The 26,295-nt window shown below is 39.3% G+C and overlaps 1 protein-coding gene across 1 annotated transcript in view; it reads right to left on the minus strand.

Annotated features, from left to right (window-relative positions):
- The window catches only part of CTNNA1 (catenin alpha 1), a 173,423-nt gene that overhangs the window by 18,715 nt on the left and 128,413 nt on the right, over positions 1-26,295 (minus strand). The window contains exons 10-11 of the mRNA XM_018050322.1: positions 15,668-15,760; positions 2,317-2,473 (exon numbers count right to left, since the gene is read on the minus strand). Of these exons, the coding sequence (XP_017905811.1) occupies positions 2,317-2,473; positions 15,668-15,760 (250 nt within the window). The remainder of the gene's footprint in view (positions 1-2,316; positions 2,474-15,667; positions 15,761-26,295) is intronic.

A 26,295-nucleotide genomic window follows, 5' to 3' on the forward strand; every position in this document is an offset into this window, starting at 1 on the left:
GTTATGCCCACTTTGCTGAGGAACAACTGAGCACCACTGTGCCTCTGGGCAATGTGAAATGGCAGAGAGGGCAGACCTTGGCTTCTGCTAGAAAGACTGCTAAAAAGCACACAGCTGCTACAGTTGGACCTGCTGTCCAACCTGGGGGGGCGCCTCTCAAAAGGCTGTGAGCTGGGGACCACTGGGTGCTTGCCCACTAGAAAATGGGATTCCTCTCAACGAAAGCCAGTCTGATGGGTGGGATGGGGAGATATCTCTAATCTGCCACATAAATAGTGCTAAAGCTGCCATGGATGAGGTTAGTGTATAAGGGTATAAAGGAATCTAAATACCAAAACTTAACTGATCAATCCAGTAGCACTCTACACAGGCATCTGCCTGTCTCCTCCTTTCAAACCAAGCCCCTGAAAAGCACACCATGACAACCAGAGGAATTTTGAGTAATAGCCTTATCCTGTTAATTAATTAATTACCTGGCACTACTAAGCAAACCTGTGACAAAACCTTAGAGAAACACACTAATGAGGGTCTCTGAAATTCAGATGCTCTGAAAGCACCACCACCTGACTGAGATGACTGTTCTGTGTGTTTATTTGCTAAATGGAAACAGTCTAAACTCCTTTCCATCAAGTCAACCCTTCTATTTTCCCATATTTGCATAATAATTAAACATACTCACCAGACAAAAGTTACGTTAGAAAATCTGATTTCTCTTTACTGTTCTTCTGTTTTATGTCATATACCCTAAAAATATTGCCTGGATCACACTAAATGCCACTGCAAAATCCCTTTTGTTTTCTGATCTGAAGAATGCTGCATGAGGGACATCTGATTCTATTATATTTTATTCTGCTGTAAGAGGACTAGAAATCCCTTGAGACCAAGCCTTACTTGGTAAGTAAGTTTAGGAATGTAATATCTATCTCCAGAGGGGGGCTTTGCATTTAGATTCCAGAATTTGTTGTTTGCTTAAAAGTGTGCTGTGAAGGTGGAATGTTTTTCTCTAAACCTATGAAAAAGAATAATTCAGTATTTCATTGGGAAAACAACAGAAGGCCAAGATTTCCCAAAAAAGCAATTGCTGTATTTTTGGCACCTGCAAAAATGTGCTTGCAAATAGGTTTTTTGTTTTAAAGTACCAGCACCTGCAATTTGGCAATCCTGCAGCAGCATGGTTCACCCCCTTGTTTTGCAGTTTACAGACTCCCTGCTCCCCACTCTTTCAAGCAGAGCCAATGCTCCAGTCCCAAGGAGAGTGAGCAGAGACGGGGGAACATTGGTATGCAGAACACAGTGTCACCTTATATAGGTCACTGCTGGAGGACTGCGCTGTGCATGTACTTAAGTACCGCTTCTGTTTCAAGCCCCATTGCCGCTCACATCTCCCACGTTCCAGACTGTGGTTCCCTGGGGTGACAGGTAGTTTCAGCCCTACAAGGACCAGCCGCTGACTGCCCACAGCCACTGGCCTCACGAAGCCTGGCACCTCCAGAGAGCAAGCAGCATGGCCAAGGGCAGCAGAGGCCTGTTAAATGGAGAATGCATTTATACTTGCTCAACTCTAAGGAGATGGATTGAAATTTATCTCTGTGTGATAAACAGGGAATTGCAGTTGACAGACATTTTCTATATGAATGCAATTTACTATGTCATTACCAGTTTATGTTTATATAATGAAATCAACTGTTTTTGTGAGGTGAATTACCCAGATTTATTTTTTGCAAGTTCATAATTAAATGGTACTTAAATATTTCCTCTCTGTTTTCTATCTGTGCATCATGCAGACAGAGTCTTTCGAAAGTAGGCAGTTAAACTACGATCATTTCTGAGGGAGAGAGAGAGATGCTTTCCAAGAGGAACAATTTTTACAAAAGAAACTGAAGCTGATGATGCTGGGAATCCTGTCTCCTAAGTCTCACAGGCTCCTACAAACCACCATAGTCCAGCAGGTCAGTGTTTTATCTACACACAACAGCAGCAAGAGGGGTGGATGCTATGGAGTTGTACAGGTCACAGCTGCAAAATCTTACTCCACACAGAGAACAACTTCCTCCAGGCAGTTTCCTGATTCACGCCTCTGAGATTGAGACCAGCCCACCACAAGCAGAACAACTCCAACCCCATGTCCCACTGCTTTGGAGTCATTGGTAGCTGTTTTTTTTTTTTTTTTTTAATTAAAATGAAAACCAGCATAGTATTATTGCTAGAATAATTTACCTGCCCAGACTTGGGGTGTTTGGATTGTCCATTATTGTAACATAGGGGAAAGTAATTATGCACATCCTCACATACTTCTCTGGGGAATCAGCTCATTACCTGAGACAGCCAAGAAGTCATCAATGGAAGTAATGTCATCAACAGCATCTGTGAGAACTCGGACTTGTTTCTCCCACTGTTCTTTAAAAAGATCCATGTTCTCTTGGGCCAGTTTACTCTGTGGTTTTGCTGCTAAAGCCAATGCAGCATTGATAACCTGTGAAGACATTAAAGTTCATTGTATACTCTTTCAGAGTCAAGAAAATAAAATAAGCCAGACACTTTGGTTGGTGGAGTGGCTACGGTTTTGTCTCCTGTGCATTTCATGAGGACACATGATACCATATGCCCCACTTAAACAGTTACAAAGATGGAAACAGAGAAGTATTAAACAAAAGGCTTTACATATGAATGGAGAAGCAATTCATCAGAAATACAGTACTAGAAATACTGGAACTATGGGCAGTAACAAACACAAATTATCTCTAATCTCCTCACTCTGTGACAGCAACTCTTCACAATTTCTGACATTTATATTCCAGGCTTTTTCTCCTCACATACACATGTACACGTGCCAAGTCAAAAATTCACAATTAGAATTATATGCTAATAAGACTGACTACACTGCTTCCGTATCATTAAATGTATGGTAAAACACTGGCTGTTTACAGATGCCTCTGATAGGTGCACATCACTGCTCCAACTGTAGGGTGCCTGTGTCTGTTCCAGCCACCCATCACCCTTAGTCTTGAGATGAACTTTGGCATTTTAGGCTCTTGGTACGTTCTCAAACTACGTATGTGAAAAACGTTTTTCTGAGGCATACTGTACTTGACATACCACTTCAAAGTATAATATTTATTAAGTTTAAAAGTTATTTCTTCTAAAATAATAAAAAAGTCATTTCTTTTTTAAAAACACACATACACAACAAAAAACAGCTTTACTGAGATATAATTTATATGCCAAACAATTCACCCATTTAAACTGTAATATGCAGAGATTTTTGGTATATTCAGTTTTGTAACCATTACCACAATCATTTTTAGAACACTTCTATCACTCCAACAGGAAACCCCATATTCACTAGCAGTCCCTCCCTATTTCCCCTAATCCTATCTTCCAGCAACCACTAACTTAACTTTGTGATTTTTAAAAATTTACCTATTTTGGTAAATTTTTATGAATTACCTATTCTGACTTTTCCTATAAATGGAATCGTATTAATATGTACATTTTTGGAACTAGCTTCTTTCACTTAACATGTTTCCAAGGTTCATACATACTAAAAAATTTATCAGTACTTCACCCTTTTTATTGACAAATAATATGCCATTATATGAATTTATCACATTTTCTTTATTCAATTATCAGCTGACAGACATCTGAATTCTACTTTTTGGTCATTATGAGTAATACTATGAACATTTACATATGTGTTTCATTTATTTTCACTGGTTTTTTATATATAACTAGGAATGGAATTGCTGGGTCATATGGTTAACTTTATGAGGAACTGCCTATCTTCCAAAGCAGTTGAACCATTTTACATTTCCACCAGCATATATGTGAGTTTCAATTTCCTCATATCTTTAACACTTGTTTTCCCTTTCTCCCTATTCCATTTTTCAAATAACAGCCGACCCAGTGGGTGTGAAGTGATCTCTCACTGTGGTTTTGATCTCCATTTCCCTGATGGCTCATGATATTGTCTGTTAACGTACTTATTGACCCCTAGTGTCTTTGGAGAAATACCTTTTAGATCCTTTGATACAGTCACTGAATGAATAAATAATGAAAGTAGTTTGAAAAAGAGCTGAGAGAGTCATTAGGAAGATCTCTAGGTACAGGTGCTTATAGGTTATTGGAAATAAATGTGTTCATAGTAATGCAACTTTGAAGGTAAGCAAGGACAGGGGAAACTGGTGGTGATGGAGTTGAGATCTGCGAGATAGGACAGTAGCTATCACAGAGTCATTTGGGCATCATACCTGAGAGCAGGAGTTTAGGATCGTGTTTTTTTCAGTGCTACAGAAACCACATGTCTTCAGGTCATGTCTGTGATTCCCAATATACTGGAGGGGTATCCAAGAGTGAGGTTATCAAAGTGCCCCTCGAAGATTATAATCAAAAAACTAAAGAAGAATCAGACCCATTTGACTGGTGTAACTAATTCCTCTTCCCTCCCAGCTAACTGGAAGGGATAAATTACCGAAACTATCAATTATAGATTGTAGGTTTTGAGGACTAGGCCAACCCAGTTACTATTAACAGCCCACTAGTTTCAAAAGTGAATGGATCTGGACAATAAATTATTTGTCAAAAGTATCCTAGCTTTCCCATGTGTTATACCATGGTCTTCCCTATTTTCATCATTTCCAGGCTTGTTCTTTGACCACTTTTCCTTCTTCCCTTTGTTTCCTACTGGGTGATTCAAGACTGTGGACTACTCTTCATTAATTAACTCATTAATTCACTAATGTTATCAATGAATCAGAGTGGAGCTAGACCTTGTAAGAATACCTGGTTGAAGAAAATGTTTCTTAAGAGGGCCAAGTAAACACCAGCAGGGAATTAATTATATGTTTTAAATACTAAGATAATTTTCCCTTCAGTTCAGTCACTCAGTCGTGTTCGACTCTTTGCGACCCCATGAATGGCAGCATGCCAGGCCTCTCTGCCCATCACCAGCTCCCCGAGTTCACTCAGACTAAATCGCTCCCTTTGTTCTGTAATCTTTCCTCATACAGTATAATGGAGGAAAAGCACCTTGTCTAAGGTGAACTTTCTTGTTTTGATTACAAAACTGTGGGACACAATAAATTAAATACTATTTTCTGATGCATTGGGACTAGAAAGATACTTAAAATAATACTTTGAATAATCATCCAACATGACACTTAGTAGGGAAAACTCTAGAATCATTTACTTTAAAAATCAAGATGTTACTTCCCAATACCTATTGTCATCATTAGTTAATTAATAATGGTCTTTCTAGCTAATGAAATAAAGTGGGAAATGGAAATAAGAAAAGGCTGTTTAGAAAATAGACAATAAAATTACTTTTCAATGTAGAACATCTTTGTTTATCTAGAAAACTGAAGTAAGCCAACTGAAAAACCTCTTAGAATTAATAAAAGTTCATTAAGGTAGCTAGAAACAATGTAAATATATAAAAATGAGTAACATTTCTATATACCAGAAAACAGGACATAAAATGAAGGGAGTATTAGCTCTTCATGAAAACAATTAATAGGAAATATGTGGAATTAAATCTGTAAAGAAACCTAAAGGACAGAGATATCAAAAGTAACTTTTTCTGAGTACATTATAAAAAAAAAACTTGAATAAATAGAAACACAGTCCATGTTTAGGAGTCGGGGGACTGACCTATTTATTCACCAATTAATCTGGAATAGTTAATGGCTGAGAGCAGGAATATATACATGGGATAGAGATCAAGAGTAATGAAGAGAGTTAAAATGTAATACAAAGCTAAAGTAATTGAAAAGAAAAATCTAAAAACACAGCCTATCATAAAGCAGAAGTCAATATATGACAAAAGAGACATCACAAATCAGTGATGGGGGATGGTCCATTTTTACATTTGATAGGCTATTTGGAAAAAAATAGTCGAAGTCTGAACTTCATACTTATATTTATGTGCAAAATAAGATCGTTCCCAAACAGATAATGAGTTAAATTAAAAATGATAAGGCTAAAAAAATGTGTTTAATTATGCACTTACTGAACAAATAAGTATTTCTTATGTTTTAGAATAGTTAAGTTTCCATGCTTCCACTGCAGAGGGCACAGATTTGATCCCTGGTCAGGGAACTAAGATCCCACATGCTGTGTACCAACCCTGGCCCCACCAAAAAAAAAGAAACTTCTCTGCTTACATTTGTATTTAAGTATACATGACCGATGAAGTATATACTGTCTGACAAATCAGTAAGGAGAACATTAAAATACTGGTATAAAATGGAGGTGAGACATGAACAGCCTACCTGAAGTGACCTATTAAGAAACAACTAGAGGGAAATAATTACTCTCACTTCTAAATTAATGTGAGTCACTATCCTTGCTCATTAAATTTGCAAAGAGCCACAAACTAGGCACTACCACCATATATCAATGGCAACTTTTTAAATGCTACTGTAGGCTAAGACCTCCAGTACAACACTGAACAGGACATTCTTATCTGGTTCTGATCCTAGAGGCCTTAAGTACTCAAGCGTTTCATGATTGAGTACGATGCTATCATGCTGAGGAAATTTCCTTCTACTCCTAGTTTACAAAGTGTCTTTAATCAGGTCTGGATGTTAGATTCTGTCAAATAGTTTTCCTGTTTCATTCCCACCATTCTGGCTACTACTTCTGCGTCTTTTGCTGTCATCTTCCACTAATGCTGGAGTTCCAAGGCTTGATCCTATGCTGTTCTATACCTTCTCCCACCTGTGAGCAAAATCTAGTTTCATGATTTTACATACCACCCATCTGCCAAATACTCCCACATCTCCATCCCAGACCACTCATTCTAGCCCCCAACTCACTTCCTAACTACATACCTAACGCTCTACTCAGATGTCTCAGGTATTTCAAAATAAACATGTCCAAAATAGAACTCATGATTTCCTGCTCCCAACCATGGTGAATGCATCTCACTTTAAAATACCTATCACTCAACTTCAAGAGGACTCACAGTGTTGGGGACAGCAAGAAAACTAGATTTCCTTAGTCCAATCAGTATCTTCCTCTCCTCCAGTCTGGACTCTAAAAGAGTAATCATTCCATATCTTCTCCTCAAACCTGTCACACTTCTGAGAGCATCATCACTCTCAGCTTATAGCTCTGCTTCCTATTTAAATGAAAAGATGAATACAATCAAAAGAGAATGTCTGTGAATCTTTTCACTGCACCTACCCATTTACCTGCATTTACGCCACATGCTCTGTCTTACCTCTTTTTAACTGTGAATGTTCCTATCTATGCTCCTATCTCAGAACAATCTTGCCACTTATCCACAGGATCTCACTTCCTCTCCTCTACTGCTGGACAATATCCTAGTAATTCTCTCCGCTCTGGTCTTTATTATCGATATTTCCCTTCTACTGGATTATTTCCATCAGCTGAAGGTTAAAAAAAGCTCCCAACTAAAAATAAAAAGCAAAAGTCCCTCTCAACTCCACATGTACGACATGCTACCACACCATGTCTCCATTATCCTTACATTTAATTTGAAAGAGCTATCAACTTGCTGTATCAATCCATCTCTCTTCTCTTGAATCCACTCTGGTGGATCTCCTAAATTCCACCCAAGCTTCTTTGTCCAGGATCATCTGTGATCTCTGTATGTGCTCAATCCAAGGATCAATTCTCAGGCCACATTCTATAGCCATCTGACCTGAACAATGACTCTTTCCTAGGAACACTTTCCCCGCTTGTCTTCCCAGACAGAGTGAGCTTCTGGTGCTCTTCTGATCAATAATACTTCCTGAATCTCCTTTGCTGGATACTGCTCACCTCCCCAAACTCTAAATATCAGGGAACCCCAGTTTTATTTCCCAGACCTTTTTATTCTGGGGTTACGCATTCCACTGGTGAACTTATCAAGGCTCATGACTTTAAGCACCACATATGTGTTGAAGAATCCCACATTTATACATTTTGTCCAGACCTCTTCCCTAAACTTGACTTTATTGCTTGCATGTCTAACAGGCACCACAAAATTAACATGAACAGATAGCTCCATCTTTCTGGTTACTAGGATCAAAACCTGGAATTTTTCCTGACTCTTCTCTTTCCTCACTTCACTAATCCTTCAGTAAATTCCACCTTCAAAATATATTTGGACTCTATAATCAGTGCTTACCACCTCCACTGTACTCTTGCCTCTGCTTCGGTCTCCTATGCTGCTGTAACATATTATCACAAAACTAGTTGTGCTTAAAAACAACACAAATGTGTTACCTTACAGCACTGAAAGGCAGAAGTCTACAGTGGGTCTTACAGAGCTAAAATCAAAAGTGTTAGCAGAGTGTTCATTCCAGAGGCTCGAGGGGAACATCCAGTCCTTGTCTTTCCTAGTCTTTAGAGGTTACCCACTTGCCTTGGCTTGTGGCCACTTCACTCCAACTCCTGCTTCCATGATCACATCTTCTCTGATGCCACCACCACTACTTTCCTCATATAAGGACCCTTGAGATTATATTAGGGACCTTCTGGATAATCTAGGTTAATCTAACCATTTTAAGATCCTTAGTTTATTTACCTCTGCCAAGTCCCTTCTGCCATACAAGGCAATATATTCACAGGTTTTAGTAATTAGGATATTGGGGGTGGGGACAGCACATTATTCTGCTTACCACAGCTTTCTAGGGGGTCTCTCTAACTTTCCTCACAGAAGTTAGAGAGACCTTGGTAAAATCAAAGTTAGATCACGTCAATTCTCTACTCAAAATCCATCAATGGCTTCCCATGTGACTCAAAGTAAAAGAACCAAATGCTTTACCGTGGCCATGTAAAAGGCTCTACACCGTTCACACTCCTGTTAGATACTTCACCCTTCTTCCTCAAAGTCTCTCTATTTGCTGTTCCCTCTTCCTGGACTGCGCTCCCCTCAGACACTGTCCCTGGCTCGTTCTATCATCTCCTTTCTGGGCTTTGCTTCTACATCACTCTCTCAGTGAGGTCTTTATTGATCATCCCAATCATGCGATTTAACACACACACTAACATTGTGTATGTGTGTCTATGCTCAGTCCTGTCCGAGTCTCTGTGACCCCATGGACTGCAGCTCCTGCCAGGCTCCTCTGTCCATGGGATTTCCCAAGCAAGAATATTGGAGTAGGCTGTCATTTCCTACTCCAGGGGATCTTCTCCACCCTGGGATTGAACCCAATCCTTGGGTCTCCTGCACTGGCAGGCAGATTCCTTACCACTGAGCAATCTGAGAAGCTACACACCAACACTACAATGATTTAAAAGCTTCAAATTTAAGAAACTAGAAAAAGGGGAAAATAAACCCAAAGGAAGTAGAAGGAAAAAAAATAGAGTAGCAATTGATAAAATACAAATTACCTAAAGTCAGTCAAGAATAAACAGCTAAATGTTTAAACAAGTAATCTGAATATCATTATATCTATTAAAGAAATAATTTCTTATTGTTTAAATAATAGTTTAAACAATTTAGTTTAAAATCTTCCCATATAGAAAATTCCAGGTCAGTCAGCTTCATTGATAAATTCTCCCCGAACATTTAAAGAACTAACACCAATTACACAGACTTTTCAAGAAAATGAGAGAGGGAAACCTCTTACAGTATGGAAAACAGACTTTACAACAAAACAACAGACCAGTATCAATATACAAGGCTTACAAGGAGACTAGAGTGTTTCTAGGGCCCTGTTACCTGCAGACCTCCATGGCAGGGGGTTAAGGGAGGAAACAGACACAGAAAATGCTGTGAGTAAACTTTTAGTCAGAAGCATCTCCTTTGAGCTCTTCTGTGCAACTGCTGTGTAAAAATGTTAGAGAAAATCAGAAGCGGAATAACACATGAATGAGAGCTTGATGCCACAGGTTTCCCTGGCTGGTTTCCTTTAGCTCATCTAAGAGCTATATATTTTCATTAACTATACAGACCAGGCCTGTCTGAGTTTATGCTTATTTGATAGGGACTGAACAACAAAAAATGCTTATCAAGCCTGTTAGCCACAAAAATGATCAGAATTCCCACAGCACAATGGGAGAAGTAATAGTATGAAAGATAAATCTAAGGAGGCAGAAGGAAAAAAAACACATAAGAACATTCCTTCCTTCTCAATTCAGTTAGCGAGAAATCCACCCCTCCCCACAAAAAAGGACAAAAAAAAATGTAGATAAAGCAGCCGCTTCAAAGACTTGATTCTCCCTTGCTTAAATTTTCAAGAAAGGCCACGCATTAAACCCAGCCATATGAAATATTAAACTGCCAGATTTGTATTAACTGAAATCTATAATGCTCATTCTTACATAATGAACTATGAAAAATAAAATATTAAGTGAGATCATCTCCAAAATGCCATTCTTGGATTTTAAAGACTCAACTGTCAGAAACCTGCTGTTGCCAGGGTTTTTCCACTTTGTTTTGACCAGCATTGGATGAACTGAAAAATGAAAATCTTTTAAGCAGCTACTACGGAATAAGACTTGAAGACAACCATGAGTGAGATGATGTGGGGAATCGGGTCCTTTTCCAGAACAGTTTGATTTTTTTTTCCTGATAAGAGCATGTGAGACTGGTGCTATCTGCTCAGATGGAGGTAGGTCCCTGTTCTGGAGAACAGAGTGAGATACTGCAGACACAAAGCAGAAGGCAATGCAGAGAGTGCTGACCTACTTTCCTCCCTACTCATGACAACAGAAAATCACCAAAAAATGTGGGTGCTTTTCTCCCCCAAGCAACAAAATAAATCCACCTTCAGGTTACTTCGTCGGAACTCAAACTTTAATACCACAAACATTTGGAGTTAAAATCGCTTAACTCCTAAAAAGTTAGTACTTTAGAACAGAACTTCCCATTTCCAAAAGTTAATCTGCTATTGGGTGAACAGAAAGATGGGGAAGAAAACTGCTCTAACAGGTTCCATCTGTCATCTCTCCCCTCCAGAAAGGAACAATAAGATCTAGGAGCCAACCCATACTACAGGTGGGGGTCACAGAAAAGCCCCCAACAGAGGGGCCAGGGCTGCCTGAATGCAGCAGTGTGAGTATGAAACATAAAAAGAGACTGGAAAAACCCAACACATATTCTATACTGTGGATGGATGCTGACAGAAACATACACTTTAATACTATCTACATGCTACAGCATATTAAACACCGTGTTAAAATACTGGTGAATTAACTAACTAGTTGTTATTCAAGTTGATTAGCTTGCCTCAGTTCAGTTCAGTTCAGTCGCTCAGTCGAGTCCGACTCTTTGCGACCCTATGATTTGCAGCATGCCAGGCCTCCCTGTCCATCACCAACTCCTGGAGTTCACACAAACTAATGTCCATCAAGTCGGTGATACCATCCAGCCATCTCATCCTCTGTCATCCCCTTTTCCTCCTGCCCCCAATCCTTCCAAGCATCAGAGTCTTTTCCAATGAGTCACCTCTTTGCATGAGGTGGCCAAAGTACTGGAGTTTCACCTTTAGCATCATTCCTTCCAAAGAACACCCAGGGCTGATCTGCTTTAGAATGGACTGGTTGGGTCTCCATGCAGTCCAAGGGACTCTCAAGAGTCTTCTCCAACACCACAGTTCAAAAGCATCAATTCTTCGGCACCCAGCTTTCTTCACAGTCCAACTCTCACATCCATACATGACCACTGGAAAAACCATAGCCTTGACTAGACGGACCTTTGTTGGCAAAGTAATGTCTCTGTTTTTGAATATGCTATCTAGGTTGGCCATAACTTTTCTTCCAAGGAGTGTCTTTTAATTTCATGGCTGCAATCACCATCTGCGGTGATTTTGGAGCCCCAAAAAATAAAGTCTGACACTGTTTCCACTGTTTCCCCATCTATTTCCCATGAAGTGATGGGACCGGATGCCATGATCTTCGTTTTCTGAATGTTGAGCTTTAAGCCAACTTTTCCACTCTCCTCTTTCACTTTCATCAAGAGGCTTTTTAGTTCCTCTTCACTTTCTGCCATAAGGGTGGTGTCATCTGCATATCTGAGGTTATTGATATTTCTCCCGGCAATCTTGATTCCAGCTTGTGCTTCTTCCAGCTCAGCGTTTCTCATGAGGTACTCTGCATAGAAGTTAAATAAGCCCGGTGACAATGTACAGCCTTGACGTACTCTTTTTCCTATTTGGAACCAGTCTGTTGTTCCATGTCCAGTTCTAACTGTTGCTTCCTGACCTGTATATAGGTGTCTCAAGAGGCAGGTCAGGTGGTCTGGTATTCCCTTCTCTTTCAGAATTTTCCACAGTTTATTGTGATCCACACAGGCAAAGGCTTTGGCATAGTCAAGAAAGCAGAAATAGATGTTTTTCTGGAACTCTCTTGCTTTTTCCATGATCCAGCACATGTTGGCAATTTGATCTCTGGTTCCTCTGCCTTTTCTAAAACCAGCTTGAATATCTGGAAGTTCATGGTTCACGTACTGTTGAAGCCTGTCTTGGAGAATTTTGAGCATTACTTTACTAGCATGTGAGATGAGTGCAATTATGTGGTAGTTTGAGCATTCTTTGGCATTGCCTTTCTTTGGAATTGGAATGAAAACTGACCTTTTCCAGTCCTGTGGCCACTGCTGAGTTTTCCAAACTTGCTGGCATATTGAGTGCAGCACATTCACAGCATCATCTTTCAGGATTTGAAACAGCTCATGTTTGATTCCATCACCTCCACTAGCTTTGTTCGTAGTGATGCTTTCTAAGGCCCACTTGACTTCACATTCCAGGATGTCTGGCTCTAGGTGAGTGATCACACCATCGTGATTATCTTGATTGTGAAGATCTTTTTTGTACAGTTCTTCCGTGTATTCTTGCCACCTCTTCTTCATATCTTCTGCTTCTGTTAGGTCCATACCATTTCTGTCCTTTATCGAGCCCATCTTTGCATGAAATGTTCCCTTGGTACCTCTAATTTTCTTAAACAGATCTCTAGTCTTTCCCATTCTGTTGTTTGCCTCTATTTCCTTGCACTGATCGCTGAGGAAGGCTTTCTTATCTCTTCTTGCTATTCTTTGGAACTCTGCATTCAGATGCTCCTATCTTTCCTTTTCTCCTTTGCTTTCCACTTCTCTTCTTTTCACAGCTATTTATAAGGCCTCCCCAGACAGCCATTTTGCTTTTTTACACATGGACATCACCAGATGGTCAACAGTGAAATCAGACTGATTATATTCTTTGCAGCCAAAGATGGAGAAGCTCTATACAGTCAGCAAAAACAAGACCGGGAGCTGACTGTGGCTCAGATCATGAGCTCCTTATTGCCAAATGCAGACTTAAACTGAAGAAAAGTAGGGAAAACCACTAGACCACTCAGGTATGATCTAAATCAAATCCCTTATGATTATACAGTGGAAGTGAGAAATAGATTTAAGGGACTAGATCTGATAGATAAGAGTGCCTGATGAACTGTGGACTGAGGTTCGTGACATTGTACAGGAGATTAGCTTGCCTGGGGTTTATCAAACAAGCCAGTGATGCCTGACATCACTGCCCATACCAGGCTGAAGAGAGGGACAGCCATTAGCCACCCTAAAGGAGAGGTCCTTCAAGTATGAAACACATAGGCCATGGTAGGTGAGATGCAGCTCCTAGAAATTTGTTTTATCGTCCTCAAAGAATTTCAAAATTTTAGTTACCAATCCTTTAAAATTGGGACTTATCAAAAACCTGAATTGCTGACTTCTCTTTACAAATAATGAAAGAATCTAGAAATAATGGGCTGGAATGGAGTCACAGTTACCTCATTTAGAAATGGCACCTGCTATCCAGTTTGTCATTACCATGCCTGCAATGTCTGTTGTATTTGTTGTCACTGAATTTGCCCAGCCCTGTTTGCGAGCCAGGATAGGAAGCAGCCTAGGAAGGAATCTGGGAGAATAATCACATCAAATTAACACCTTTTTATCGAGGAAATATACCTAATGGCAACTAATGGCACTCCAGTACTCTTGCCTGAAAAATTCCATGGATGGAGGAACCTGGTAGGCTACAGTCCATGGGGTTGCAAAGAGTCAGACACGACTGAGTGAATTCACTTTCTTTTCTTTCTATACCTAATACCAGGAATCATCTGGATATTATCCTGAGGTTTGTTCTAGCAGGAGAAATGAACTACAAAAAAGAGGGAGAAAAGGTGCTTTCTGATTCAACATAAAGCCTGGGCAACAAGTCCCAGCCAAACGTGACTTATGCACACCATCACTCTCATTAGAATCTACTAGACTCTCTTTTTCAAGGCTTTAAGTTCATTTATATAAATACTCTTAGTAGGTGTGATCAGCGTATGTTACCATCTGTTTCAGCCGATATGAGAAAGCACTGTCGCTGTTCAAGCATTTCAAAATCAAATGGAGAACCAAAGGCATTAAAAATAAAGCACTGATAGGGTAATATGGCAAGCCAGAGAAAAGAATGCCAAATCTTTAAAACCTGCTCTAAATTTATTTCATACAACTTGATCATCCATGAACTTTCTGGACATGATTAAATTCAATGTGCTTATTATCTGTACAGCTACTGACTGGCCAGTAACAGACTTAATGACTGGGTTAAAGCTGAAGAAACGTTGATCAGATCATGTGCATCCATAGCTGACCCAACACACTAACACCCAGAGGAAGCAACTTTCATTTGCAAACTAACCCACATGGTTGAGAATGAGAAAAAATGCTCTAATTAACCTGCATACCAGTCAGGATCCCAGATTAATCATCAGTCTTCACTTATTTTGGTCAGGAATCATACATATGAAAGAGCCAAAGTAATGGTTACGGTGTATCTTAAAGCTGGTGGAGGCATAACAGAAACTTCATTCCTATATCTCTTATACTCCAGATCCCTTGGTTTATTCCTCTTTATTTGTGGTCAATGTCATTTGGCAGGACATTTAGAAAGAGGTTTAATGTAAATCATCAGAGTATGCCCATGACCATTCTCTGCCTCAGAAACTGGAGAAGCAACCTCTTCACCAAAACAGCGCTGACACTACTCAGAAAGCCCTCTGAGGGGCATGGAGTAGCAAGCCACACAAACAGGATCAGCACACCTCACGGGAGAGAGCCGCTCATCTAACATTTAACAAAACAAGCATTCTTCTGCGTGCTTCAGATTCTTTCTAAAGCCCCAGATGCTTACCCTAGCCTAATCACCAGCCTTACAATATGCCATTAGAAATGGAGAAAAGTTCTCAAGTTTTACCAGTAGCTGGCTGAAATACATTATCATACCCTTTATCATAAGGGTACTTCAGGACAAAGCAGATTAAGGCTTCTAGTTCTTGAATCTCATGCCCTCAAACAAGATCCAAACACTGGGCATAAAGATGGAGTGTGGGTGGGCAGCAGTTATCCTTTCAGGCTCATGGGGTTAACAATCCTGATGCCAGGACTAACACATGTTGCAGGTGGCCCTCTCTTAGAAAGGCTCTTAGGAATGGCCACTGCCTGCCCTCCATTTGCCAGCAGTGAAAAAGGCTATACATTTCAAATGAAGGGCAAGGAGACAGTAACACATGACGCCTTAAGGAAATATCACTGGAAGTTAAACATACATTTCTCTACATGGACTGTGGATCAGTATTTTGTCCTCAAGGCTTCTATCTAAGATCCTAAAAATGAAACTAATAAAATAAAATTCATTTCCACTTTAATAACCCAAATCCAATTTGGTGATGGCTTAAACAACTGCTGGTTGTACTTTACCTGAGGACAGAGGGCTTCTAGCTGGCTTGCAGACATTCGAACAAGCTTTACACCTTCTTCATTGTTTGAGATGGAACAAGCCAAGTTGGCCACCTAGAAGAAAAGATAAAAAAGATCTTTGAAGATTCTTCTCTTTTGACTGCAAAGGAAAACTAATGTACATCTACCCCATCCCTGACCTTTAGAGAACAAATGAAAAAAAGCACCAAAGGTGTTTTATTTCTCACAGACTGATTACCTGCTTATGAGGACAAATTTTTCACCTCTGTGCTAAGGAAATTAAACAGACTCCTAACACATGTCACATTGTAAGTTGGTGGCAGAACCCTGAAAGATCCTAGGGCTTGTAACTCACCAGTTTTCCATGGGCTCTAACCTGCCTAAACAGTAACCTCAGAACAAGGGTCTGCTGGTGTGTGCAGTGATGTGAGGAAAGCTAAGGAATCGAGGCACTAGAGAGTCACTGGTACCCTCAACTACAATAAAAATGTATTCTGCAGCTATTCCTGAAGGAAGGAAATTGAAATTCTAAGTTGCTGTTCTCATTTGACAGGTGAATGGATACTTAAAAGTCAAGATGAGTTTTATCTGAACGCAAGGCTACTTTTCAAATAAAAAAGAATAGCATTAACACATTGAGATGGACGTAAGGCCATCCTCATAAGAAATGGAAAAAGAAACAGAGATGATATCCCATAGTTAATAACAAAACTGTCCTTCAACTGGTTTCTTAAAAGCACTGACAGCTGGACTCTTTCCTGAATGATGCTACTTCATTTGAACTAAAATCTTTACCTTCCCATCCAACTGCCTCAATGACACTACTCGTGTAGCCAGAGACAATCTTTCCAAGTTGCGTCATATTTCTTCTGCTGAAGCTCTGGCTGTGCTGAGAATGTTGCTCTGTAGTGGCTGCTAGGGCCATAATCACTTATCCACATTTCTAAATAAACAGGTTTGCCAATTCTGTTAGCAATACCAAGGACCAACTGAATACATGGTGCTAAGAGATACCTTCTCCCTAGTTGCAAACTGAGTTATGAATGATAGACGCATAGGCAATTGAGTATCAGAAGCATAGTCTGAGAACTTAAAATGCCAGAGTAAACAAGGGCAATTGCAATAACCTTTGATTTTCACTGCCCCACCCAAGTTAAACACATAAAGGCACAAGAAAAATTATATACCATTACTGTTGTTTGCAGTGTTACAGTTAGGGATTATCAGCTTTCTATAAGACTGCTAACTATCATAACTAGAATCCTGCAATGCTTAATCGTAAGGAGACACAAAAGAACATGCAATTTAAACACAAAAATGTATGGGAAAAGAAAATTAAGTCAGTTTTAATGTGTAGGGGCCTTCAAAATCACATAAAGTAGTAACATTTACACTCCCTGAAGGTTCCAATTCCACTTTCCAGTGTCAACTGGACCTGAGGAAAGAGGCACTTCTATTCATGACGACAACCTACAGAGCTGATTGTTGATTTCTATTTGTTTGGTTTAAAGTGCTGCAAAATATGACATGAAACTTTTACAAACATTATTCCTCAAATATACATTTTATGGTACTCTACTGAAGGAGAAAGCTTTAATTAGAAGTGTTTATGAAACCATAGCTTCTATTGCTTCACTGCCTTAAGAAGGCATTTTGAAACCAAATATAAAATTGGAGGCTGACGACTGAATTAGCAATTTGGGACTAACAAAGACGCCTGGTCCCGCCCCACGCCCGACATTTTAGGAGGCCAGTCAAACGTTAGATTCAGGAAGGTCTGTCACTGTTTCTGCCTTCGGCTCTCTAGCCACCACACAATTTCATATTCTCCCAATTATATAAATCTGTAAAACTCAGAAAAAAATATTTAAGTTAAGAAACAAAAAGAGTACAATAAGTATTATCTAAAGCTGAAATGGCTGAATTCTGTATACCATCATTCCTGTTTTCCGACACAAATCCTAACAAAACAAAGTTATGGAAGACTTATTCTTTATTTTAAAAACATTAAAGTGTTTCTGATGTACCGTTGACGCAGCGATGTTCTACAAGAGTACACTGCCTGTTTCAGGAGGCCACCCTGCCTGCCCTGGGAGGAGGAAGCAGGCGCCTGTCACTGACAGTCTTCTCCAGATGAATGAGCTTCAATTCACCCTCCAGGGACAGAGCTACTCACTTCTAACCATGACAAATGTGCAAATGCAACAGCTCAACCACAGCTCTCTTCGAAGCTAAATTCATATACTAGCGCCAGGCTTGACTGCCATGAAAACTGGGTATAATGGAAGGGGCTTCCTAAATAATTTCTTTGTGGGGCTCTAGAAATTTGGATAGCAGCTAACTAGACTGAAGAAGTTTCTAAAGTTTGAATTAAAAACACTCAAAGCAGCTGACTTCCATACAGAACCAAACAGAGCGAAGACTTTGGAGAGTAATGAGTCTCTAATTTGCTCTAGGAATAAATGGTCTTATATCTTTGCAACCACAGTAACTTCATGTATTAATAATTTAAATGTCTTTGATTCCTGCTAATCTAAGAGGTAGGCTAAGATTGACACTATGACTCCCACCTTTGAAATTATGACACTGCTTCTGCACTACCTCTGCCTATTCCATTCAAGTGTGGACCTTGTAGACAAGCACATTTCAGAAAACTTTCAACTACCCAAAAAAACAGCCCTGGGCTTTTGCTGGTTTTAGTAATAATCTGTGCTGTGTGGAAAAAAATATCACAGCCAGGCTGTGTAAAATCAACAAATATGACATCTGTACGTGACAGAAAAGACAACTTCTAGACACTGAAGAAAGCTCCAGAACTTAATCAAATAAAAGTTATTAAGCAAAGTTATAAGGCAGAAAAACTATATCATTATGACAGATTTTCCTGTTATACATGTGTTGATGACTTTAAATAAATTTAAAATTTAAGTCAAACACAAGTTGCTTCCCACTGCCCCTTAAAACTGGAACCTTTACGGGAAGAAAAGAAGAGATTTCTTTTTGTTCTTAGTAATAAATTAATGACCTGCTCTCACAGTAGTCTATACCTGTTGTGGAGGTGAAACAAGTGAGAAGAACTGTGAAACAGGAAGCTTTTAAGTCTAAGTAATGACCCCACAACCTGAGTAGCAGGTCAAAAAGTTGAAGCTCAAAACCTCCATCACTTGCTACATGGTTTTAGGTCTAGCTACCACCTGAGATTTCTTCTTTTAAAATGGTTAAGCTATCTGTACTCTCAAAAAATATCCAAAGTAATAATAAAATCAACTTTTTTAAACTTGTCATATAGGAAGAGAGAAGTCCCAATTGCACATCACATAAATACCAGAACCACACAAGAAGTTTTTAACAATCATTTCCAAACCCACAGAAGTAATGATGATGGAACAGAGGTTAAGCTTCTAACTTTCCAATTTCCAGGAAAGGGTCTTTTGACAGTCTTATTAGGAGGAATAAGATAGCTTACCCAAAAGTGAAGCACACATGGGTGACAGAAAAGTTCCAAACTGGACTATGATGATGACTGCACAGTTACGTAAAATTAGTAAAAACAATTGAATTGTACACTTAAAATGGGTAAATTTTATGGTCTATAAATTATACCTCAATCATGTATTAGTATCTATAAGCAACTGCCAGAAGTAAATATAAATGGAAATTTTTGTGATAGAAGGTAATCTAAACCCAGGCCTCAAAGAACTCCCACATGTGAATACCAGAAATGTGAACCCACCAAATTCAGCTGGTAAAGAATCCGCCTGCAATGAGGGAGACCTGGGTTCAATCCCTGGGTTGGGAAGATCTCCTGAAGAAGGGAAATGCGACCCACTGCAGGATTCTTGTCTGCAGAATTCCACAGAATGTATAGTCCACAGAGTGGGAAGAGTCAGACATGACGAACAACTTTTACTTTCACTTTCATACAAGGAAATAGGGATCTTGGGCAAAAGTAAGCAAAAGAATGGTGTAATCAGATCCATGACTGCAAATAATAAAATGATCAAAAGTGGAGTATTAAAAAAATTTTTTTACATTAACAGAAATAACAAAGTATACAAAATATAGAAAAGGAAAAACACACTCAAAAATAACTAGGCAGATTTGAGAAGAAAATAGAATTTCAAGAGAAAAGTAATAATGACTACCATTTCTAGAAGTTTAAAACAATACTGACAAGACACTGCTAAAAAGAGAATTATTAATCTGGAACGTCAAATTGAAGGAATTATTCAGGAAAGCCAAGACATTTTCATGACACAGAATCCATAAATTAAGAGACATGCAAGATAAATTCAGACTGTCTACTATTTAACTGTGAGGAGGATTTCAGGAGGGAATATAGGGAGAATGGGGAAGAGGCCATACTCAAAGAGGTAGGTGATTATGCAACAATTTTCAGATTTGGGAAGACAGATTCTAAGCAGAGTAAATAAAGAAGAAATCTACACTCTGATACACTGAAGTAAAGCTTTAGAACAAAGCCAAGATGATTTTAAAAACAGCCAGAAAGTAAAAACAAATTATCTACAAAGAAAGCTCAGTGAGACTGCCTGTTGCTTTCTGAACAGCAACAATGGAAGCCAGAGACAGGGTAATAATATCTTCAAATCCCTGAAGAGGCCAGTGGAGCAGAAATCCTCCTAGGATTATACGTCCAATAAACTACTGTACTTTTTCAAGAATTAAGGCAAAATAAAAAATTAAGACAAAATGAAACCAAAAACAATCTCAGAGCACTTATTCCAGACAGATCTTTCCTGCCTCAGCTAAAGGCGTTTCATACAAAGATGCTTCAGGGAAAAGGAAACAATCCCGTAAGGTTTAATGTCCAAGAAGAAATGAAAAGCAATGAAAATAGGGTATCGAGTAAAATTTATGCAAAGTTGAAATAAGTTATTAAAGAAACACCAATGGTGTCTAACTCATGGGGCTAAAAATTAGAGAAATGAAATACTGTACAAGAATATTTAAGTTAGAGAATAACTACAGTTAAAGCATTCTAAGATTCTCATATTGTTTCAGAAGGAGAAAAAGATACTGACTAACCTCAACCTCTGAGTTAAACATACATGCTTAAAAATATCTAGAGTTGCTACTAGTAAAACAGAGTGTATGATTTCCAAACAAGAAGAGGGGGTGAAAAAATAGGAAGAAGTGGGAGGACTCAACCAATCCAAAAGAGAAAAATAGAGTCAGAAATAGAGGAGGGATGAAAGCAGTGGGTTAAAAGGAAAGAGAATAAAAATGCAGTGATAAGAATGAATCCACATGTCATGCCACACTTCAGTGAACAAAACTCCGTAATGAACAACAGCAACAACAAAAAACCCTGCAAACCTGAGTAACAATAACTAAACTTATGCTATTTACAGGACACATTTAAAGCACAAAGAAACAGAAGGGTTGAACATTATTTTTAAAAAGAAAGCAAGCTACACTGGGGTTATCAGGAGAAAGCACTGAACTCACAGTTCCTTAGTTCCCCTAATATTTTCATAGGGAGGCTGAAGGACAAGTGCTGGGTTAGCCCCTCAACAAAGAACAGATGGTTGGACTCAACTTGGCGTCAATTGAATGTTATGACCTTGCCTTTTTAGAGGGAATGTACAAGGGGGGGAAAAATGCATGGTACCTGCCACTACATTTATTACTAAAATATTGAGGGCCCTATCTATTAACTCATTCACTATCCCTTATATGAAAGTGCCACATTAGGACTTTTTTTTTTTTTGCATTTTTCCAATAGGCTTATTTCCCATGAAAGTGGGTATACTTCCTCCATCCTAAAGACAAAAACTAGACAACCAATTGTATTTCTTCCTTTCCTCCATGCTACCAGGAAGTGCAATGCCACAATGAAACACAAGCATGGCAATTATACACTTCTCATCTGCATCATGATTTTCAACATCTGCCTTTTCTTACGTTTTTGTTCAAAATGAGCCATACCAAATCAGATTTTAAGTAGAGGCAGGATATAAATACAAGGATCTCCAGTAACAGGATTAGAAACTGTGAATTTACTAAAACATCATAAACTATTTTAGACAGTTTTGTTATTTGATACTTTTTAAAAAGCTTTTCATGTATAGATAACCACTCAGATGAAACTGTCATCATTTCCATTTACATGTTACTATATGGACCACTTGAACAAGTTCCCTATTTCTGTCTAATCTCCTGAATAATCAGTCAGTAAAGCTAGGAATGGTGCCTGTCTAAACACTAGTTCATCAACAGGATTACACTCTTTACTGAAGCAGAGCGCTTCCTTAATCGTTCCTACAAAGGCTCTAAGAGAAAAGATTCTCAATGCTTCTTAAGAACAAAATGCATCCATCACCTTCACCTGACCATCCCAAAATCTGAGTAGGTGGTTAAATTCAGCCAAAAAAGCTTGTTTCGGGTTAAGGGGTTAAAATAGTACATGCAAGACACTTTTGTCTTACACACCCCATTATCTGAAATTGCACACCCTTGAAAATGTGAGAAAATCAAGTTCAATATGCTTAGGAAGTTCTTCCTAATTTCAAGGTCAGCATTCTCCCCCAAGAATACTTCACTGCTTTCATGCAAACATCTTACAGTACTAGAAAACTAAAGCTTCATTTGATTTGCCATTTGCAAGAATTTCAGCCTACAGTATTGTAGAGAGATACTGAGAAAATATCCAAGATATCACAGGTAGATTGTATAAGGTAATTGTTTAATTCAAATGCTCCTTACAGAGGCTTCTTCAAGGTTACTTTCCTGCGTATTATCAGTACACCTTAGAATAAAAGTTACAATGCAGATCACTCAATTTGCAGTTAAAATACACATTTCAAGCCAATAAACCCATACCCTATGAAGTCCCAGAAAATGGGAAATACTTGGACCTGGGATGGGGGGTGGGGTGCACTGGGGGAGTGGCATAGCAAATAATGATAATCCAGCTCAAAATTGTACCAATTATATTTACTTTTGGGCTCTTAATTCACAAGACAATGAATGAAATACTATCTTATTGTAGCAAGTTCATTATAATAAGAAGCCTGTTTTAATACAATGTCTGGGACTGAGGGGAAAGAGATACTAAATGATAGTTTTTATAGGCAAGATTTCATGAACTGTATTTTTCCTATTTCACTCTCAATTTGTGAAACTGAAAAAGGACCCACAAGACAGCAAAACTAAAAAAGGAAAACTGATTCCTCTTTAGTTATTATGCTGCTCACAGCAAAGGACGTAGGCAAAGAATGAGGCAATTAAAAATGATACATGGATGTTGCACTAATGACAAAAAGGTTAATATTTCTGACAGAAAACAAAATTTTCACCTCAATACACTAAAGTGACAAGCAACAGAAAGAAATCATTAACTTGATATGGGAGAAAATCAGGTAGAAAAGGTGTTACTGTTATTATGAAGCATAGCTACGCCCTTTCATAAACAGATGAAAGACAAGCCCTCAGTGCTATGTTCCAGAACAGAAGAAAACAGTGGCGAGAAGGGTCACCAGCTCATTAATACTGACCCTTAGCTCCTGCTCCCCTACTCACTGGCCTTGAGACACACAACCTCTATGTACCCTTCACCATGTGTGGAGCTAACAGATCCCACTGACAACTGTAGTGAGGCGTCAGAGGTCTTAGTCAGACCCTGAGAAAATAAGAGCAGTCACACAGCACACACTGTTATTAGCTTTTTCCAGTAAAATCACAAAGTCATTTAATAAAGATCTGGTAGGCAACAGGCACCACACAACCTTCCAACACTATGCCCACACAGAGGGGCTGGAGAAATTCACTTCTGCTCCTAAAATCTTAACAGTCAGTATATGATTTTTATTCTTCAAACTAATCTCACACTGGTTCATTGAAAAAACAAGAGAGTTCCAGAAAAACATCTATTTCTGCTTTACTTACTATGCCAAAGCCTTTGACTGTGTGTATCACAATAAACTGGAAAATTCTGAAAGAGATGGGAATACCAGACTACCTGACCTGCCTCTTGAGAAACGTATATGCAGGTCAGGAAGCAACAGTTAGAACTGGACATGGAACAACAGACTGGTTCCAAATAGGAAAAGGAGTACGTCAAGGCTGTATATTGTCACTGGGCTTATTTAACTTCTATGCAGAGTACCTCATGAGAAACGCTGGACTGAAGAAACACAAGCTGGAATCAAGATTGCTGGGAGAAATATCAATAACCTCCGATGTGCAGATGACACCACCCTTATGGCAGAAAGTGAAGAGGAACTAAAAAGCCTCCTGATGAAAGTGAAAGAGGAGAGTGGAAAAGTTGGCTTAAAGCTCAATATTCAGAAAACGAAGATCATGGCATCCGGTCCCATCACTTCACAGGAAATAGATGGGGAAACAGTGGAAACAGTGTCAGACTTTATTTTGGGGGGGCTCCAAAATCACTGCAGATGGTGATTGCAGCCATGAAATTAAAAGATGCTTACTTCTTGGAAGAAAAGTTATGACCAACCTAGATAGCATATTAAAAAGCAGAGACATTACTTTGCCAACAAAGGTCCATCTAGTCAAGGCTGTGGTTTTTCTAGTGGTCATGTATGGATGCGAGAGTTGGACTGTGAAGAAAGCTGGGCGCCGAAGAATTGATGCTTTTGAACTGCGGTGTTAGAGAAGACTCTTCAAAGTCCCTTGGACTGCAAGGAGATCCAACCAGTCCATTTTGCAGGAGATCAGCCCTGGGTGTTCTTTGGAAGGAATGATGCTAAAGCTGAAACTCCAGTACTTTGGCCACCTCATGCGAAGAGTTGATTCATTGGAAAAGACTCTGATGCTGGGAGGGATTGGGGGCAGGAGGAGAAGGGGACGACAGAGGATGAGATGGCTGGATGGCATTACCGACTCGATGACGTGAGTCTGAGTGAACTCTGGGAGTTGGTGATGGACAGGGAGGCCTGGCGTGCTGCAATTCATGGGGTCGCAAAGAGTCGGACACAACTGAGCAACTGAACTGAACTGAATCTCATATTTTCAAAATGTGGTGTACAGAGAAGGTACCATAAAAGGTTCCCATTTCTCAGTGAATGCTATCCCTAATACTACTCAGAAACCATGAATACATTCATAGCAACTTTACATGACATCCCAAATTAAGGCATAACCTTTTTACATTATTTTATTGGGGGGACAAAAATTAAGGAATCTGTAACTGATTGAGCAGTAAACTATATACAAAGAATTGTACAATCAACACAATGATTTCTAGTGGCAATCTGAAAGGTTCTATCCTATGCCTTGTCTCAGACAGTATTTTATAACCATTAGATTGGATAAAAGGAGAAAAGATATGCTTATTTTTAAAAAAAGAAACGACAAGTTTGGAAGGTGTTGTCAATAATATTAACAGTAAAGCCAGCATCAGTCCTGACAGATAGAACACTAGAGTGAATCTAAGAAGTTTATTCTGGATGACTGTCAAAACAGAGTCAAAAAAAACTCAACTGCCCCCACAATGACCAGAACTGAGAAGACAGACCTGAGCAGCAGCACCTCTGAAGGCAAACCCTGGAGCTGGCTAACTGTGAGGTCACTGCCCAATGGCAGCTTTGGCAGTCTGACTCCATCCATCCACCCACCCGTGGAGCAAGTGTTTGACAAGGGCTGGCACTTTAGTAGAGAGCATTCAGAGAAGAGGCAGAATGAAGAGAGCCTCTCAAAGGCCTGAGGAAATCATCCAGACTAGTGCTGTCCAACAGAAATACAATGTGAGACACATTAAGAGGTGAGATTAGAAAAAATAATATTTAAACTCAAAATAATACATTTTAACATGTAATCAATTAAAAAGTTAATGATATCTTTTAAGTACATTCTTTTTCCATGTCATATCTTTGAAATCAGGTATATATTTTACACTTTTGCTCCTTTCAATTCACTTGTGCGCAACAAGAAAAAGATGGACGGTGTAGTTCCAGAGAAGACGACTGCGGCCCCCCATTCCTACAACCAGAGAGTCCACCAGTGGAATGTGATGCCTCTGGAAAAAGGGAGTCTCCCGCTGCTGAAGGAGTCTAAGAAAGGTTAAGTGTCAACGCATGGGTATTAAACAGAAAGGGATTTACACACCAGAGGGACAATCAATACTTCTATGAGAAAGGACCTCTTACTTCACAGAGAAGAGATGAACTCAATCAGAAAACTAGGCTCCATAAGGGCAAACATCCAGCGAAAAGTAAAACAATGCAAGGAACACCAGATAAGACAAGTGGTAAATCACCAGGTAATTGGCCACAAACAGGATCAGCATAAAGCTGCAGCACACAAATCTGCCCTGTGTCACTTATCCTGTGTGGTGTTTATGGCTGGGTAGCAAGCTAGCTGAAAACCATATACTCCATGTACCTTCAAGATGGGGGGGTGTTGTGTGTGTACAAACACACACGGTGTGGTCTTTGCACTGGATTACTTCTGAATTCTTAGGAGATTTTAGGACTGTCTTTGCTACTCATCACTTATGCTAACGAGGCAACTCGAGGTGAGCCACTACATATGTTAGACTAATGAGACAACTCAGGAAGAGGAGGCCAATGTCAACCATGCGATTAGAGGACTGAGGCTTGCAGGAAAAACCTAGACATAGGGGAGGAAGGGATTCTATCAATCAC

Source organism: Capra hircus, chromosome 7 (assembly GCF_001704415.2).
Source record: "Capra hircus breed San Clemente chromosome 7, ASM170441v1, whole genome shotgun sequence".
Lineage (NCBI taxonomy): Eukaryota > Metazoa > Chordata > Mammalia > Artiodactyla > Bovidae > Capra > Capra hircus.